Genomic DNA, 17,080 nt, shown 5'->3' on the forward strand with positions numbered 1-17,080 from the left:
ACCCTGGAGCTGGCGGTCTGGCCGGTAAAGAGTCCGTCACTGCACCGGCCGTGAGCACGTGTGACAGCCTGCCGCGGTTAGCCCCGGTGTTGCTCTGGTGCTGCTGGGGTGCCGGCCTGCTGTGACCTTGGGAAGCAGAGTTACGGCCTGCCTTTGCGGGCTCTTGCAAGGGGCAGTGCTACCTTTTGGGTTTATCTGCTTAGTGTTTGGAGAATGCATTAGCAGAGAATAGCATCTGGGGCTGCAGGCGGAGGACTCTGCGGGACCTGTTACACTAACTAATGCTTCTGTGTTTCCAGGTTTGAGGCTTGGATTCGCTTTGGAAGTAACAGAGCAGTTGTTGCCTCACTATATGTGCAAGCAGTTTTTAATCTGCTAGTGTTATTACAAATAAAAAAAATAGGAGGAAAGGTATGTACATAGATAATACTGGTGTAGTTTTGACTAAGTCTTAAATCTTCTGAAAGTGGCAATGTGCTCTTACAGCTCAGGAAACTAAACTTCCTTGGCTCCTAAAACTTCCATATTTTGATAGGCATCTCTGTTTTTCCTTCTGCTGGGAAGCTTTCTGTGGGTGATTTGGCATGTGCTCCCTTTGGGGCCTGGCACAAGTTGATAAGCACTCAGCATGATGCAAGGCAGCGTACATTTTACTGAATGCAGGCAATTGTTGCTCTCTAGTAATTCCCTTCATTCAGAGGCTCTCTTGCTGATCTGTTGTTCTTTTCTTCCTCTAAATGAGAAGCAAAACTGCGGAGTGCTGTGTAAACAGTAATGAGGTGTATAGGATAATGAAGTGTAACTTGGTCTTGGAGCCTCTGTTTTGAAATAACACGCAGCATACCATGCTGTCAGCAGTGAAATGGTTCAAATCTGTAACCACAATTTGGAAATAGCATGTATTAGTGCCATTTATTACAAAAGTAGTGATTTTTATTTTTTAAACCCATTACGTTCAGATTCATGCAACACATCTTAAATAGATTGGACATGTGAAGTTACTGAGTGACAGTATTTGGCCTACTGGGGTTTTTTTAAGCTTCAGGAATAATAAATCTGTTTAGAGACAGGCTTTGTTAAAGCCTTGCTTGTATGGAAGTGTCTGTGCTTGTAATGTAACAGTTGTACAAAGGATGTGGTTCATACAGTGTGGTTTTTTAAATTATTCTTTCAATGTAGCCTACTGGAAATTGTTTCCCATTCATATTACCCCACAATATATTTTGGGAGGCAACAGGCTTCAAAAGAAGCATTACAGTAGGTAGAAGAGTGAAAAACGTTCTATTTACTGATGTACTGTGCTTGAAGCCAGGCTTAAAAGTCAATGAGGGGCTGATTCATGTGTGTATTTCTGTGTTTTTTAAGAGTCATGCAACTTTTTTGACAGCGCCGCCAGCCAAGTGTCTCGCTCAGCAACATGGTTCTGAAACAGTGGGAGCTCTTTGGCTCAGTGATTTTACTCCCGAAAAGCAAGCTTGTTTTAACTGCTTACCCAGTGAAAGTACCTTGCTGCAAACTTGAGAACTGAATTCATTTGAATGCTTTATTTGAAAGTGTCGCCTTTGTATTTCTGCTTTCCAGCTGCCTTCCTGAGAGATGAGGTGTAATTCTTATTTATAATATGCTGGTGTAAGGGGGACTTGCACTGGGAACATGACAGCCAGACACAATTCTAGATGTTCTTATTCATTCCCTTTCTACTCATATCTTCTGAGAGCCATGTAGAAATATCTAATGTGCCTGTATCATCATGAATACAGTTTTCTTAGCTGCTGTTCACCATGAGGAGAGCAATTCTCTGTTTTGCTTTATAGGTGGGGAACTGAGATGGGGGGGAAGTATTCCTGCCAGCTAGCCTTAGACACCTGGTGGAGGCTATACTTCTATAATCAATAGAAAGGTAATGCTCAACACTGTTCCCTGGAGGTACTCTTTGCTTTCATTTGAGAGATCCAGGGCGACTAGAAGCTGGAAAGCCCAAGTAATCTGCAGCTAGGCAGTGATACTCCAAAGGACTTGCCTAATGTGGCAAAACTAGTCAGTCAAAATACAAATATGCTATGTCTCAGTCCTGGGGACAAGCATTTTCTGTCTCTAAATGATTTAGAACAAGCTAAATGGAGGAGTGGAAGTGAAAGCATTCATGTGATGCTTTTGCCTGTCAGAGTTATTGTTGTAAATTGTGTATGCTTCATCTTTCTCGTCCCTCAGGAGACAAGTATCTTGACACCTGCCAGGAAACAGGAGACTTCACTTTGAAGTAACTGATAAACCAGTGTGAAGCATGAGGATCAACTCTGCTATTCAGGCTGCTATTGACCTCACAGCAGGAGCTGCAGGTAATGCTGGAGAGAACTTAATTGCAGAAAACTTCTGAGGGACAGTTTTAATAGCTTTGACAAATGTAAAAGCAGTTTCCTGTTGCTATAAAAAGCCTCGCCTTCTGTATTTTAAGGATGTGGAGGTGGAGCAGCTGACCTCAGCTAGCGTTGTAACTGCATCACTGTTGCTCCTCCCTGGTGAAACCCCTGCCACACAGTGAAGGCGTAACCCTTATTTCAGACTAATAATTTTCCAGAAGGTTTAAGTTAGTTCTCATGCTTACATGAGTTTAAGAATCGGTCACAAGCAGTGTTGGAATGAACTCAAACAGTGTGTGAGTGAGGTGCTGCTTTTGTCACAGGAACCCTCTCTAATTGAAACGGGCAGGAGGCTATGTGAAGGGTTATTGGCTCAGACAGCATCCCGGTGTGAATCTTTAAAAGCTGGAAAGCTGAGTAGTAGGACTGATGATGATGAATTTGCTTAACTAACTTTCACTTCGGTCTAGTCTGTGCTATAAAGTTTTGCTGGACCAGTTGTGACAGTCACAAATGTGGAAACAGTTGCATTGTCTCGCTGACATTAGCATGTTGGTAATGTCTGTGGCTGAGGGATGAATCGGTTTTTAACTCTACCAGGGAAAAGGGGTCTTTTTGACATTTCTAAGCTGACAATGTTTATACACAAAAGGTGGAAGGAAACATTTGTCTAATGTACTGTTTTAACCAGTTTAAACAATTTCATGTTTTTTCTTTCCCATACAATAGCTATTACAGTCAGTCCTTTTATGACGGTGTTAATGCTGTGAATATGACAGTATTAATGGCGTTAAGTGCATTCAAGGGTAGTTATTTGAGGTCATTTGTCAGAGTGGAGTTAACTTTAGTGCGGTGAGAAAGCAAGGGGTGACAGATAACGAGTCCAGTGTGGCACCTTCATAAAGCATTTCGTCTGCCACTGCATTTTGCCCAGTGAATACCTGCTTTGTTAGCCTTTGCAAAATATGTTATTGACTAGACAACACCCTCTTTCCCTGCAAGGGAAGAGAAGTGTTTCTGCTATTATTCCTTCATTGCCTTAGAAAAAAATATGTTTCTGTTAGTCTGTTCATTCTCCTTGGTTTTTGGGTCCTCAGTAAAGAATAGCTATTATCTGTTCTATTTCCCAAAGTAGCAACTTAATATCTGTGCAGTTCTTGATGGTTTTGTGGGTATTCCCAGGTGCTTAAATGGGAGGTGTGATTGCTTTCCTTCCCGGTGCTTCAGCTCAGGAATGCGGCTGTTAACATCCAGGGCAGTGGAGCACTCTGGCTTAGGAAGTTGTCTTTCTGAGTTGAAGCCTGGTATGTCTCATCTTGGCTACTACAAGAGCTAGAAACTAGCATTAGCTTAGAAATCCATTGCTTGGTGATACTGTTCCATGCCCACATTCAGGCTAACAGGGCATGCATTTGAGGTTTGCCTAGTTTTTGCCAGTAGAGCTTAGAGGATCTTAGAACTAATTATGCTGTTTTCTTCTCTGATATAGTTCTTCCTTCCTTCAGATAAGATGAAGGAATTTAGACCTTTTTCAACATGACTTCAGTAATCCTAAATCATTGTTCTTGTTCTTTTTCTTTGCTATTTCTGTTGTAATGGATAGTTTTACTGTTCCTCTAGTATTTATTTTCCATATTCTTTCCACGTACTTGCTTTGTATTGCCTGTGTTCATTGGTAGTGCTTGTTTCTGTGTTACATATGTCTCTGCACCCTTTAGAAAGTGTATTTAACTAGGCAAACAGCTAGTTCCTCCAGCAAATGCATAACCTGGTTTTACCTTCCACTTCAGATACAGTCTTGACTAGCTGATAAGTAGTGACATAGTGGGGCAAGTAAATTCTGAACAAGAATAAATAAGTCATTTAGCTGCCTGTGGGTCATAGTTCTTTGCCTAGGATCTGAGCAACCTCTAATCACTTCTTTGATTAAGTAGGACTCTTTTCCCCACCATTCCCATGTTATTATTAGGACCACATTCATCTAAACGTTCAAGCAGGGCTGACTTTTTTGTTTTTCTGGTTTGTTTTGGTTTTGTTGTTGTGTTTTTTTTTACTCTCTACTGCTGGCTGGAATAATTATTTTTTTCTTTAATATTTTAGATATTAACTGGGACTCTTGGTCTTTACCTTGAGGCTTACAATGTTCATTGCTGTAGTTTACTGGGCTTCTTGTGCCACCTCCAATGACAGTGTAAGGAGAGCCCTTTCTCTCTTTGGAACAGCTGTTCACAGTCAACTCCCAATTTTTCAGCTTTGCATTGCCAAGACCATTCCTGGTTTTCATGCGCTTCTTCCAGCAGCCATTATTTTACTACATGTGGATGTTTTAGGTCTACCTTTACACAGGAACCTGGCACTTGACCTGTAGATTAATATCTACCTGACTTGCCTGCAAGTAGCATTGGCTGAGCCTTTCCAGCTCTGCTTTCCATTTGAGGCTTATATGGATGTTACTGGTCTAAGCTGCTACCTCTCCTTGGTTATCCCTCCCAGAGCAAGAAGCTGTTCATGCTTCCTTGCATGATTTGCTCTGAAGCTTTTAATGATCCATGTGGTTGAGAATGAGGTTTTATGGCAGCTAGATCTTGAGTTCCTCTTAAAGGTGTGAAGTACCCCTTTGCAGAGGAGCAACAACAGCATAACACAAATGTGTTTGCAAAGAGTGAAATTGATTGAAAATAACCCCGCTTAAACAAATGCTTACTCTTCTTCTCTGCACTTAGAAGAAAAATAAGTAATCTTAATTGGATTCACACATTTGTTTCTATTTCAGTTTTTTACATTATGTGCATTTACAGATAACTATTTCCATTTCATAGCTGAAAAAACAGCTTGTTAACCTGCCCTCTTTAAGGTATATGCATATCAACTGTGCTTTGGTTAAAGATCAGCTTCTGTTTTAGGATGGTTCTTCTCTCTTGCTAAAAAAACAAAGCCATAAAGCCTATATAAGGTACACCTATCATATGCTTCCTGTTAGGTATTGGCTTCTAATAGATTGCTGTCAGTGTACACTGGTATTTCTTACTGAAAAAGTGTAACGTTAGCTCTTTCTGCAGACTACTGAATTGAGTTAGGTCTTGTGGAAGAACACTGCAGTGTGGGCAAAGTGGTTATTGATGACATTGATGGAAATATCTCACAAGTTTTCAGGGTATTGACCTTGCAGTTCAGTTTGGAAAAGATAACACGTTGACAAACTTTGCCCTTTTGCCCTTTTTTGGCTTACACTGGACGCTTTCTTCCAGTATGTGGGAATAAATGTACATAAGAATCATCTGGACTTTTGAAGTAAAGGGCTTGAGTCTTTGGTTATCAATTCATAATGTATCATCAATTTTAGCACACTCTCAGCAGTGTTACTCTTGTCCTGAAGGAATCTTTGTCTCACTTGATTACAAATCTTTCAGTTTTTTGTTATTATTGGAATGTAAAATCAGGTGGCTTCTGAACAACTGCATTAATGAGCAAGGGAAAATGTTGCTTAACTCATTAACACAAGTGACTTGATTGCAGAACAATACCTCTAATTCAGTACCCATTTATGTAAGTGAACTGATTGATTTAGATGCTTGCTTTTACTAAGGTAAAGAAATGTTTAATGAGAATCAAGCTGTTACTGCTCTTATGCCTGATTCTTTTTCTTCAGGTAACTAAATTCACCACTGACAATTGATGCCATTATGCTAAAATCAGTGCACTTGTCTTTTACTGCGGAGAATTAATTAATCTTTGTTTTCTGTGTGATTTTCGTAATAGTGCTGTTTGTGTATAGGTGTTTCACTTGTGATAACCTTCAGCCACCCTCTTAACTTCCACTGCTTGCTTAGGTGGGACAGCATGCGTGGTGACTGGCCAGCCCTTTGACACTGCAAAGGTGAAGATGCAGACATTCCCCGACATGTACAAAGGAATTGTTGACTGTTTTGTGAAAACCTATAAGCAAGTGGGGTTTCGAGGCTTCTACAAGGGAACCACACCGGCACTTGTAGCCAACATCGCGGAGAACTCAGTTCTGTTCATGTGCTATGGATTTTGCCAACAAATTGTGAGAAGAATTGTTGGAGTAGACAGGAAAACAAAGCTCAGGTTAGTAATAGAAACCTGTTTCATATTTTAAAATAAACAAAAAATCATGCAACTGCTACTTGCAAATACTGTATTGTCAGGGTTCAACTGATGTCCCAGGCCCCCCTCTGCCAGTGTGCAGTGTAGTAAGTTTTGGAATACATACCTTTGTGCTAGGATATGGTGTCTAACTACAGCAGAGCCATCTACTTGTCACTGCAGCTGGCTGGTTTAGATAATCACAATTTAACTGGAATATTCAAGACCTGGAATGTTTTTACCAAAGGGACTGAACATTGCGACACCTGGAAGTTAGTATTCCCTTGATCTCTAGGTTGTTCTGATTTTGCAGGGGAGGTAGTGGTTCTTCTTACAGGGAGGCATAGTAAGGGGAAAGGACACTTTTCTAATACTGCCTTGCTTTTAAAAATCTGTTTAACTTTCAAAAGCTTGAATGTAATGGTGGTTAGACCAAAGGTCTAATTTTGCACAGTGTGTCTACAGCACTGGCAATAAGTGATTGCCCAAAGAATGAGAGAGAAGGAAGTGTTTAATACTTCTTCTGAGTCCTCTGCCAGGCTGCATTCTTAGTTCAGAGGATTTCTTGATCCTGGTGTGATCCAGTCAGTGACTCTGGATCTCTTTTGAAGCACTTGTCCAGTCTCCTCTGGAATTCTTGTAAGTTCCTTGCATCTGCAGTATGCTTTGACAGGGAGTTCTGCAGGTGATAGTCAATAATTCTGTAACTGGAAGAGGCAGTTGATCCTTAGCCACTGTCTCCATGCTACCTGGGATTTTGTAGACCTCTATCCATTGCTCCATGCCCCTCTTCCCCACCTGAGTCTTTTCCTAGATGGAAGGATCCAGCTCTCCTAGTCAATGAGCACTCTGAAGCTGTTCCTTTAGCTGTCCTTGCTGTCTTTCTCAAACTCTTGTAATTCTAACGTCTGGGTTTTTAACTTATGAGACCAGAGCTGTGCAGAGTATTCAGGGTGTGAACAAGTCATGGATTTATGCACTGGCATAATGATCATAATCTCTTTCTAGCTGGGATGGCTTTTCTCCAGGTGCATCACTTGAGAGCTGTCAGTGGTCCAGCAGTCTCAGTGTGCCTTACTGTTATGCATTTCTCAAGGTATGTCTTCTGTGCAGCACTTAGAGTAGCTGCACCTTCTCCATCCCTGTGGTGCCCCACAGTGTGTAAAAGACTTCTCATACTGTCCTAACTCCGTTCATTCAGAGTGATGCAAGGTTAACCACATTCAGCTTTTTAATAGCTTTGTTCTGCCTCTGTCACCTCAAATGGAAGTAGCTGGGGAGGCCATGATTCTGCATTTGAGATCTCTGACATGACATGGGTAGGTACCTAAGTGCAAGACAAGTATCTAAAAGTGGCATTAAGTGAGGTGTTCTCCTGTCACATCTTAAGATGTGCTGTATCTTAAGAGTGAAGCCTGCTGTGAGGGAGTATGAAGTGATGAAGAAACAGATTATATTAATTGCTCTTACTTGCATTCTCTTTCACTGTTTTCTGGCAGTTGAGACCTCTCAGCTGAGACAGAACTGTTTCCACCTTTTTTATTGCTCTCTTAGATCAGGGAGTTTCTGCTTGCTCAGCTTACAGACTCCTTATCTTTTCCTACCTGCTAAAATGTAGGAGGTAGGCCTACCAACAGCATGCTTCGCTGCTAACCATCTTTTGTGATCCTCCTGGGAGGCAGACTACAGACTTGCAGAGGTCCTAGGTTCATCTCTTCAAGTGATTGAGATAGCACATTTATGGTGTATGTAGGGGAGGTAGCGCAGGGAACCTTCAAATGGTGTACATAGGTGTAGTACTCCATATCTTTGGAGTAGGATACAGAATGGGAATGTAATTTGAATATGTAGCAATAGCAAGTGCCTCTGACATCTGACCCTTCTTTCCGTGGTCAGGTAGTGGTACTTTTCAGATCCAGGATGGCTGTTTAATACGTTGTTGATTGAAGAGCAAATAGTGTGACTGCATGGCTGTGCTAGGACAAAACACTAAAGTATTTAAGTTTACTTGAAAGATTTCTCCCTTGGTGCTGCTCCCTTGATCTCTTCATCTGGATCATTGTGGGGGCATCTTATGAGGTGCACGTATAAGAGAATTGTATTGACATGGTCCACAGTGGTGCCCTGAGTACATGTGGTCTGTCCAGGATGTCTCTGCCCATTGTTACTGTGAAAGAGTCAAGAAGCCTTTAGTGTGCTGAAGAAACCCTGATGAGGTGGTTAACCTCCAGACATGACAAGTAAAGAACTATAATTACCTTCATTGCCTCTGCTGTTTAAAAACTGTCATACTGTCTTAGCCTGAAGAAGAAAATGTGTCAAGTCACAAACTGAGGTGAACCTGACCATTTTTCTTATCCATATATAAGCAATTGCTTCTTACTTTTTCATTATTTTATAATGTTTGAGATTTCTCAAAACCAGCTATAATAGTTTGGTTTTGCTTTAAGTTACCTTTTCAGTCATACCTTTAAATGACTTGGAAATAAGCTTGCTTAGCCTGCCTGTGTTTAGGGATACCCCTGTCAGTGTGTGAAGCCTTGCAAAACAGTTACAAGGACAGTTACAAAACAACGCTTTTTCCAGTTAAAGGAATACATGCCACTGATGCATGAGTCAAAAAGAAAACAAATGGAGAGAGAAATGCTAAATTCCATTTATCTTTTAACATCCATTTAGTCCAACCAAACTGATTTCATTCCATGCTAAAGTCTAAACTGAGACAATCAAATGGAAGTGCTAAATTCCACTTGCCTTTAAATGCCCATTTAGTCCAACCAAACTGATTTCGTTCTGTGCCGAAGTCTAAACTGAGAGAACTATTATCCTTGTTCACCTCAGTTTGACTTTCTCAGTACGTGACTAGTCATCTTCAGCAGGTTGTTTTCTTTGAAAAAACAAGATAACTGCCTTTTATAGAAGAAGCAGCAGTGTAAGAGTAGAGGATTCTTGCTCTGTGATGTGTGATCAAAACTCTCCCATCCAGAAAAAATACTGAATTAGGCATTTTGAGTTGAGAGGGAACTTGAACAGGATTCAAGGCTTATCACTTCTGCAATGAGGTTCACTATATTAAAGATCAAAGCCTAAACAGTGGGTCTAGTTGAATTTTTATATGTAGAATTAAACATCAACAGGCAAAAGTAGAAAAGATCTGAATTATGGCTAAATCTAGTCCTTTATGTACATGTGTCAGAATTCTTTTTGTCTGATAGCATCTGGTTTTTTCTCTCCTGAAGGAGGAAGGATCCTGTGCACCCTTTAGTGCATAGTTAGAAGGCACCTCTTCCATATTTTCTTATGCTAATTCTTCAATGTGTAGCCTTATTGCCTTGCTCTAGCTCATAGACTGCAGGGCTCAGCCACATACTGTATTTTTAACTCTGCCTTGCTCTGTCTTGAGCTTTAGTGGGTTACACTTCAGATCCCTGTTACGCCAAGCTTTGTGTGCTGCAAGAGGGTTGTGCAATCAATGTTGCCATTTCTTATTTACTGCATATTATTCAGTTGCTGCTCTGCAGGCAGTTACTGATTATTCCACTTCGACAGTTCTTGTCACTGCCATATCTGAATGTCATGAGCTTTGCTTCATGTCACAACTTTAGTTCCATGATGCTTCTTTAAGGTGAAAAGTTGTAGCTTTAATCTCTGATACTGTAGATGTATAAAACTGCTGGGCATAGGGCAAACATGTCCCTTGTGTCGAAAGAATTTCTGTGCAGCAGGGAGGTCAGTCTCAGCTCTGCTGACTACTCAGGTTCTGAAAGAAGAGAGAAGCTCCACTTGTTCTGGGCTATTGTGCAGCTCCTGTCCAACACACCAGTGTCTGTAGGAGCCCATTTAAAGTGTATCATAAAGCAGTATGATCCTGGAGTACCAGCCTTATGAGTCCTGGCAGTTTAGCAGCCCAGACTTTGCGATATGTGTAGAATCACCACAAAGTAAGCCCCAGTTTCGGAATACTGTGAGTCAATGCAGATTACAGTGCGCTCTTGTTCAGTGGTGTGGTTTATGTTTGTCTGTGCTATCTCTGATTCACATGGTTGCATTCATGGCAGCACATCAATAGAAAGATTAGTGGTCCGTTGTGCCTTGCTTTCAGATTTCTAGCATCTTCCACTGAAAACCTGTATTAATACTGGTAAGGTGAATTTGAAAACGCTGACATCTATATGAGGTGGTTATTGCTCCTGTTCTCTTTGAGGAAGTAACTAGTACTCAAAAGTTGCCCAGTAAAACAAGTCTACAGAAATCTTTATAAAAGCCAAGAAGGGGAAGATTTGATAGTGTTTATTCTGCTGCAATCGCTAAAGTACAGCAAAAAGGGTAAAAGTTGCAATATATCTTCTCGGGTGTCAGAAGGATGTATTTGAGTTGTATGTGAAGACAGGATGAGCTAGGTCTTTCATCTCTCTAGTTCAAGTAACTGCCGTTTTCCCTTGAGACTTTCTCCCAAGACTGCGTCAGTTTTTCTTGATGATATTTAGAGTACAGGTTCAGGGAGCTGATTGCTGGTGCAGTTGCTCCACGGCACTGAAGGTCAGGGCCCAAATACCTTCTGCAGTTTCTCTCTTGCAGTGATCTGCAGAATGCTGCTGCAGGCTCCTTCGCCTCTGCCTTTGCCACCCTTGTCCTCTGTCCCACAGAGCTGGTGAAGTGCCGGCTGCAGGCCATGCATGAAATGCAGTTGTCAGGAAAGATAATCCAGGGACACAAGTAAGTATACACCCTGCCCAGTATCTCTGAAACCCTTTTATGTGTATTTATTATTTTTAATTCTGTCTTGGTTCAGTGTCACATTTGTAGTGCATTGTTAACCACAGAAGACTTGTGGCTGGGAGGGTTGGAGCCTGGAGGTCTTTCAGGTACTAGTACAGCTGGATGCCAGTGAAGAGCTCCCAGCAGGATCTTGTTCTAAGTCTTAGTTGAATTCTGTTGTCTAAACAATGGGTCTAACCCTTAGTTGTTGCTGCAGTTGCCTGTTGTTCTGTAACCTTCATTATTTGGCTATTAAGCATCACTAACTGGATCAACCTCTCTATCAGTACAGTTTGGTCAGTAGTGAAGGGTGTTATTCAAAAGGATGGTCCCCTTGGATTTTACCGTGGCCTGTCGAGCACTTTGCTGCGGGAAGTCCCAGGCTATTTCTTCTTCTTTGGAGGGTATGAACTGAGCCGGACATTTTTTGCCTCTGGGAGATCAAAAGATGAATTGGGTATGGTGCCTCTTTTTCCAGGTGGATTTTAGCATGCTGTCATGGGGGACATAAGGGGGGGGGGTGGGGGCATATCTTCCCTGAAGATATACTAATGATGCACAGCAGTTGTAAAATACATGTAAAATGAAGGAAACCGGACATACAAAATATGGAGGTCTGCATTCTGTGTATATATAGTAATGAATTATTGAAGTGACCACTTTCCAATGGAGTAGGATGTATTATAAATGGAGAATAAATCAGTGAGCTAACAGTAATACTACAAAGCTACTTAAATATTTGACCCTACAGTGTAACACAACTCCAAACTATTTCATTTCAGCAGCTGTTTAGAGTGATTTTGAAGTCTTTAGCTGTATTCTCTTGAACAGTGTGTTCAAGTGCATGCTGAAATGTATGCTGACCATTAGATGTAATTACAATGATAGTAAGAGAACACAGAGATGAAAAAACAAGGAGATGCCAGGATAAAGATTGCTTGTCTCCTGTTGAAAGACTGAACAGTAATACTTTGTCTTGCTCGGAGTTAGGATTTCAGCTGCATGCATTCTGGTCTCTGTTGTTGCAAAATGTTTATAAACATCTGATCTGAAACACAAAATCAGGTTGCATCATGAAAAATGACTGGTCACAAAGTAACTTCACTGTACCAAATAAATCTCTGTATAGGTGATTAGTGACACTATGTGATGATACTCTAAATCATTTCAAAATTAGCCTTGGAAAGTGATTACAAGTGTGAAAGGAGTGGAGTTAACTTAGTTAACACAGTCAAAACAGAACTGAGTTCTGTTTTGTTTTTTTTTTTTTTTAGCATTGCCAATAATCTAAGAAGCACTCCGTATAACCTTTGAGCTTCTGATTAGACTTGCAACTTACCAGTGGCTTAAAATTAACTTAAAGGTTTGTGGGGGAGCAGAAACTGCTCTTTTGTCATAAGCAGGTTCCTCTGTTCTCTTTGACTTCTGTAGATGAAATAATGTGATATTTATGTTGGTGAATATTTTGTGGTGTGTATAAAAGCTTATTTCTTAACTTTAGGTCCCATTCCTTTGCTACTAAGTGGAGGTTTTGGAGGCAGCTGTCTGTGGATTGCTGTGTATCCTGTGGACTGTGTCAAATCTAGAATTCAGGTTCTTTCAATGGCTGGAAAACAGGCAGGCTTTATGGGAACATTTGTCACTGTTGTGAGAACTGAAGGTGAGTATGCAGTGCATCAACTGAATCTGTAGGGCTGCAGATTGAAATCTATACCCTCCAATACCAAAAATTGCTTAAGAAATCTAGTCCACTGATAATGTGTTAGAGACAGACAATAACTGTTTCTAACAAACAGAAATATTGATGCTTCATGTAGTCTGCAAAGCTTGGAATCAAGAAAATGACACCTGCTGCATCTGCCATGCCTCTTGGTTCAGGAGACAATTCACTTAAAGCTAACAAAAGCTCAGTATGCATTAAAAGCAGATCAAGGAATGAACTCCACTACCCGTGACCAAACCTATACATGAAAATTGAAGGAACTGGTTAAGTTCAGTACACAATTTTTCTTTACTTTTAGAAGTTAATATATGGCTGAGGGCTGTTTTGATAAATCAGTCCTATCTAGCCTGGCAACTTGGGGCATCTACCTCAGTGTCTCATCTCTGGAAAAGGCCTGCACCAGGCACTTCAGAAGATGGTGTAAGAATGTATATGGCAGCAGATATGAATCCTGGCCCTGTTGCTATGGAAGATACTCATCGGAGCGGGAGTCTGACTGGGGGCAAAGCTCCCAACATAATCCTGCTGTTCTTTTTGTCCCCTTGCCAGCTGTGGTACAGCTGCTGTGGGCTGTATCCTCAGGTGACCAAGGTAGCCTTCTGCAGACCCTGTCATACCTGAGATAAGCTTCTAACATAAGCACTTAAATGAGGTTAAACTCACGTTGTGACTAGATACTTGTTCTGTATTAATATCCAGTAACACTGCGGTTAGCAGCTACACCAGTGAGTTCAGCTCTCTGTGTGTGTGCCCCTCTAAGCAGAAGCATTACTTCAGTATCCTTTGAATGCAAAAGCACAGTGGTTGATGCAGATAGGCAATGTAAATTGCTAACTGGCTCTGACTTCATTTCCAGGTGTACTTGCCTTGTATTCCGGACTAAAGCCAACTATGATCCGTGCATTCCTGGCCAATGGGGCACTGTTCCTTGCCTATGAGTACAGCCGGAAACTTATGATGAAACAAATGGATTCTTACTGATACCTTCTAGCAGATGGAGAACAAAAGGTTGTTTGAGGATCATTTAAATAAGTGATCAAAAACCTGTAGATCATGTCATGACAGTGACCTAATTTTAAGAACTCAGCTCCAGTTTAGGATTTGTAATCTTTTAAATTCAGGTGATTTTATAGAGATGTGTACATGCTGCTTGAATTGGACCAGCAGAACTATCTCTCTCTTGCAGATTCTGCACTAGGTACATTGCATGTCATAAATGTATTTTCCTGACCTGTAATGGTGCTAAAAGACTGTTGACCTGTTGGGTTTAATGTAACATGCAGCAGTAGGCTGTGATTTGTTTAAGGCAAAGCACTGTTTTAAAATCTCTGCTGTGGTGGTGAACTTTCCCAGTTATTGCTGGCAAGTGTCTGACTCAAAATAACAGCAATCCTGTCTAATCTTGCTGAGTATGGCTGACATACATACATATTCCTCAGCTAGACCCCTGCCCTTCTCCAGCTCCCTTCTGCTCTGTGACTTTCCAAGGTCATGGCAGTTGGTGTCTGACATACTCTGTCCCAGTGAATGGGGCTTATAAAAGTAGGAAGTGTTCACTGTGTACCTTGTATGACTTTAGAGCTTGAGAGATGCCTGCATTTGAGATAAAAACATAGTTACTGGGTTTAAGGAGTCCATGCAGCATTTTATTATTTTCTAAATCCTTTAAAGAAGTGCTGGAGTATGCTAAGCACCACTGACTTAAACACTTAATGTAAGGGAGACTGCTGGAAATAGCTGCTGGCTCTGAGCACAGAATTGTAACTTTGCGCAGGCTCCTGCTTGGGTCACCTTGACATGAATGAGTCCATGTGCTTGAAGGACAGGAAGCTGAAGAGGAGCAGAAAGCCAGAACTGAGTTCTTAAAGACAACTAACAAACACCATTGTTTCCATGCTGTAACATGCACTTGCTTGGGCTGGAGTCCTGCCACTTGCTGTGTCTCTCAGCTGAGTGGAAAAAGCTCATATGACTGGATAGTTTGTGTCACCTTCAGGCCTGGAAGGCATGCCTTTTTGGGCATGTTAGTTGATTAAACATGCAGTTAGTCAGTGTTGCCCAAAATGATGCAATAACACATATTTCTAGATGCCACTTTCATTCTTGAAGTAGGATGTTCTTTATACAAGCATGCTCTGGCTTGGAAGCAGCAACTACTGCCTGTCCTGGGAGAAGGCAAAGTGGGTCTCAGAGCAACACAATTCATGACTCAGGCCTGGAGTCGTACAGAGGGATGTTGCAAACAGCTCAGTTTTGCATGTTACAGCTTTCCTTTCAGATCCCAGAAACAGGAAAAAGCTTTAGGCATAGATGAAAGCATCTCAATACCTACCGCCTCTTGCAGTGTAGCCAGGATGCACTTAAATTGGCTACTCCACTGCACTGCTACAGCCTCTTTGAAAGGTGGTTGCTACAGTTTCACAAACTCTTCTTGCTTCCCCAGCCTTTCATGTGCAGCAAGAACTGTTCATCTCCCTTCTATACACCCATGAGAAAAGGCAGTTAAAGCAGGGCATGGCTGAAGAATCTTCAGTGTCTTTTGCACCAATTTACCTTGATTGACTGGTACACTAGGGGCAGTAATACTGTGCACTGTCAGTACATTAAAAGGAATTTACACCAAAAGTTTAAATAATTCAGGTAGAAGGGTGAGGCTTTAAGAGTTGTTAAACTTCCCCTTCTTTTAAAAGTTGTCTAGCCAAGAGAAATAGTATATTTGTACATGTTTCTAATAGTTATGAAAAGGTAAAGACTGACACCACATCAGTGGAATACTTCAATCTATTTCTTAGATTTGTCTTTGCTTTCATTTTTTAAAGCTCACAGTTGCAGTTTTTAATACAAAAGTTGAAGCTTCAAGAGAAGCAGGATATTTAGGACAACCTACAGCAAGAAGCTGGTGACTGAAATAGACATGCATTTTCAGAGTTTACCTCTTGAAGTTGATGTAAGCAGTAATTTTTCCATTCACAGCTGCTTAAGCTCTGGACATGTATCAGTTGTTCAGTTAAGAACTTCATAATGTTGGTATAGGAATTCATGGGAATAAAGTTTGATTTGATTAACTGAGTACCTGATTATTGTTTATGCAACAACGCTTAACAGGCTTGTCTAGCTGAGGAGCAGAGAGAGGGTGAAGTCAGTGTCACCACCCCTCCAGAATTAAAGGAAAAGTCTTCTTGCAATCAGTGAATGTATAAAGCTCTTAAAACTGAAGGGAAAGTGCTATGAATAAGGTGCTGTGAAACAACTGCAGATTTTACATAATCTGCTATGGAAAATAAAGCCCATAGTTTAGCCCCTTGGCCTGTTGCTTTGTTAGTACCAAAGTCAGTTCTAGTATTAAGGTTCAACTCAACTTCTATGTTTCTAGATTGTTGATTACCATGATACACACTATAAGGGTAAGTTTCCTGCCAGAAGAATGCCAGGAGTCCAGCACAGGTCACCTGAATTCCACATATGTAAGGGATGAATGTCCACTACCCTGAAGCCAGAGGTCAGTGCTACAGGGAGTTCAGGAACTATTGTTACCATCTTCTGAGCAGTGGTGCTTGGATCTCTTAAGAGAAATGTAGTATCTCCCTCATACAGCTATTTAGTTACTCATTCCTGCTTATACAGTAGTTTTTACTTAACTGCATGCTTCAGCTAGAAAAATCTGGCTCTTGCTGTTACAGCCTTTGCTGCTGCTACAGGAGATTAGCTTACTCCATAAGCAGGAAGAAGGTTCACCTTAACAGCCCCACAAGCTATTAGAAAGGGCATCCTAGGACAGTGATATCCAATTGCCCAAGCTGCACCAAAAGGAACTTAGTCATCAGCTACTTCTAGCTGCAATAACATAGCATCCTCTTCCAGCTCTTAGCACGTTCAGTGCTGACAGGCCTCATCTGCGTCCTTGCTCTGTCGCCCTCTAGTGATGCAGCTTTGGTCTCCTGTATAAGCAGGTATTTCTGCCTTTTCTCACGCCAGAGACACAGGGGTTACATTAACTTTGCCAGCACCCCTTAACCTTGAGGGACAGTTCACTAAGTTTATGTGCAATAACATATGCAGCCTCTGAAGCAGCACTACAGTTTGGGGAGCAGCATTGCAGAAGTTGAACATGAGCCAGCACACCCTTGCAGCA

General features: G+C 41.3%; 1 protein-coding gene across 4 annotated transcripts; it reads left to right on the plus strand.

The window, feature by feature from the left end:
* The first annotated feature begins 317 nt into the window (after window positions 1-317).
* SLC25A15 (solute carrier family 25 member 15) lies at window positions 318-16,013 on the plus strand. 4 transcript variants are annotated; one of them, XM_050914843.1, is made up of 8 exons: window positions 318-411; window positions 2,212-2,339; window positions 6,191-6,449; window positions 11,046-11,183; window positions 11,513-11,682; window positions 12,727-12,885; window positions 13,805-13,956; window positions 15,768-16,013. In XM_050914843.1, the coding sequence occupies exons 2-7, from the start codon at window positions 2,285-2,287 to the stop codon at window positions 13,927-13,929; spliced, it is 906 nt and encodes a 301-aa protein (XP_050770800.1). In that variant the 5' UTR covers window positions 318-411; window positions 2,212-2,284; the 3' UTR covers window positions 13,930-13,956; window positions 15,768-16,013. The 4 variants fall into 4 exon arrangements, with proteins under 4 accessions (XP_050770800.1, XP_050770792.1, XP_050770795.1 ...); XM_050914835.1 differs by having other exon boundaries at window positions 13,805-16,013; XM_050914838.1 differs by lacking the exon at window positions 318-411 and adding an exon at window positions 1,569-1,601 and having other exon boundaries at window positions 13,805-16,013.
* Window positions 16,014-17,080: the final 1,067 nt, after the last annotated feature.

Source organism: Gymnogyps californianus, chromosome 1 (genome assembly GCF_018139145.2).
Source record: "Gymnogyps californianus isolate 813 chromosome 1, ASM1813914v2, whole genome shotgun sequence".
NCBI classification, from domain to species: domain Eukaryota; kingdom Metazoa; phylum Chordata; class Aves; order Accipitriformes; family Cathartidae; genus Gymnogyps; species Gymnogyps californianus.

Coding starts and splice junctions, on each gene's coding strand:
- SLC25A15 (XM_050914835.1), top strand. CDS start 2,285: ATGAGGATCAACTCTGCTATTCAGGCTGCTATTGACCTCACAGCAGGA. Junction 6,450..11,045: donor GACAGGAAAACAAAGCTCAG/GTTAGTAATAGA, acceptor TCTCTCTTGCAG/TGATCTGCAGAATGCTGCTG. Junction 12,886..13,804: donor CACTGTTGTGAGAACTGAAG/GTGAGTATGCAG, acceptor CTTCATTTCCAG/GTGTACTTGCCTTGTATTCC.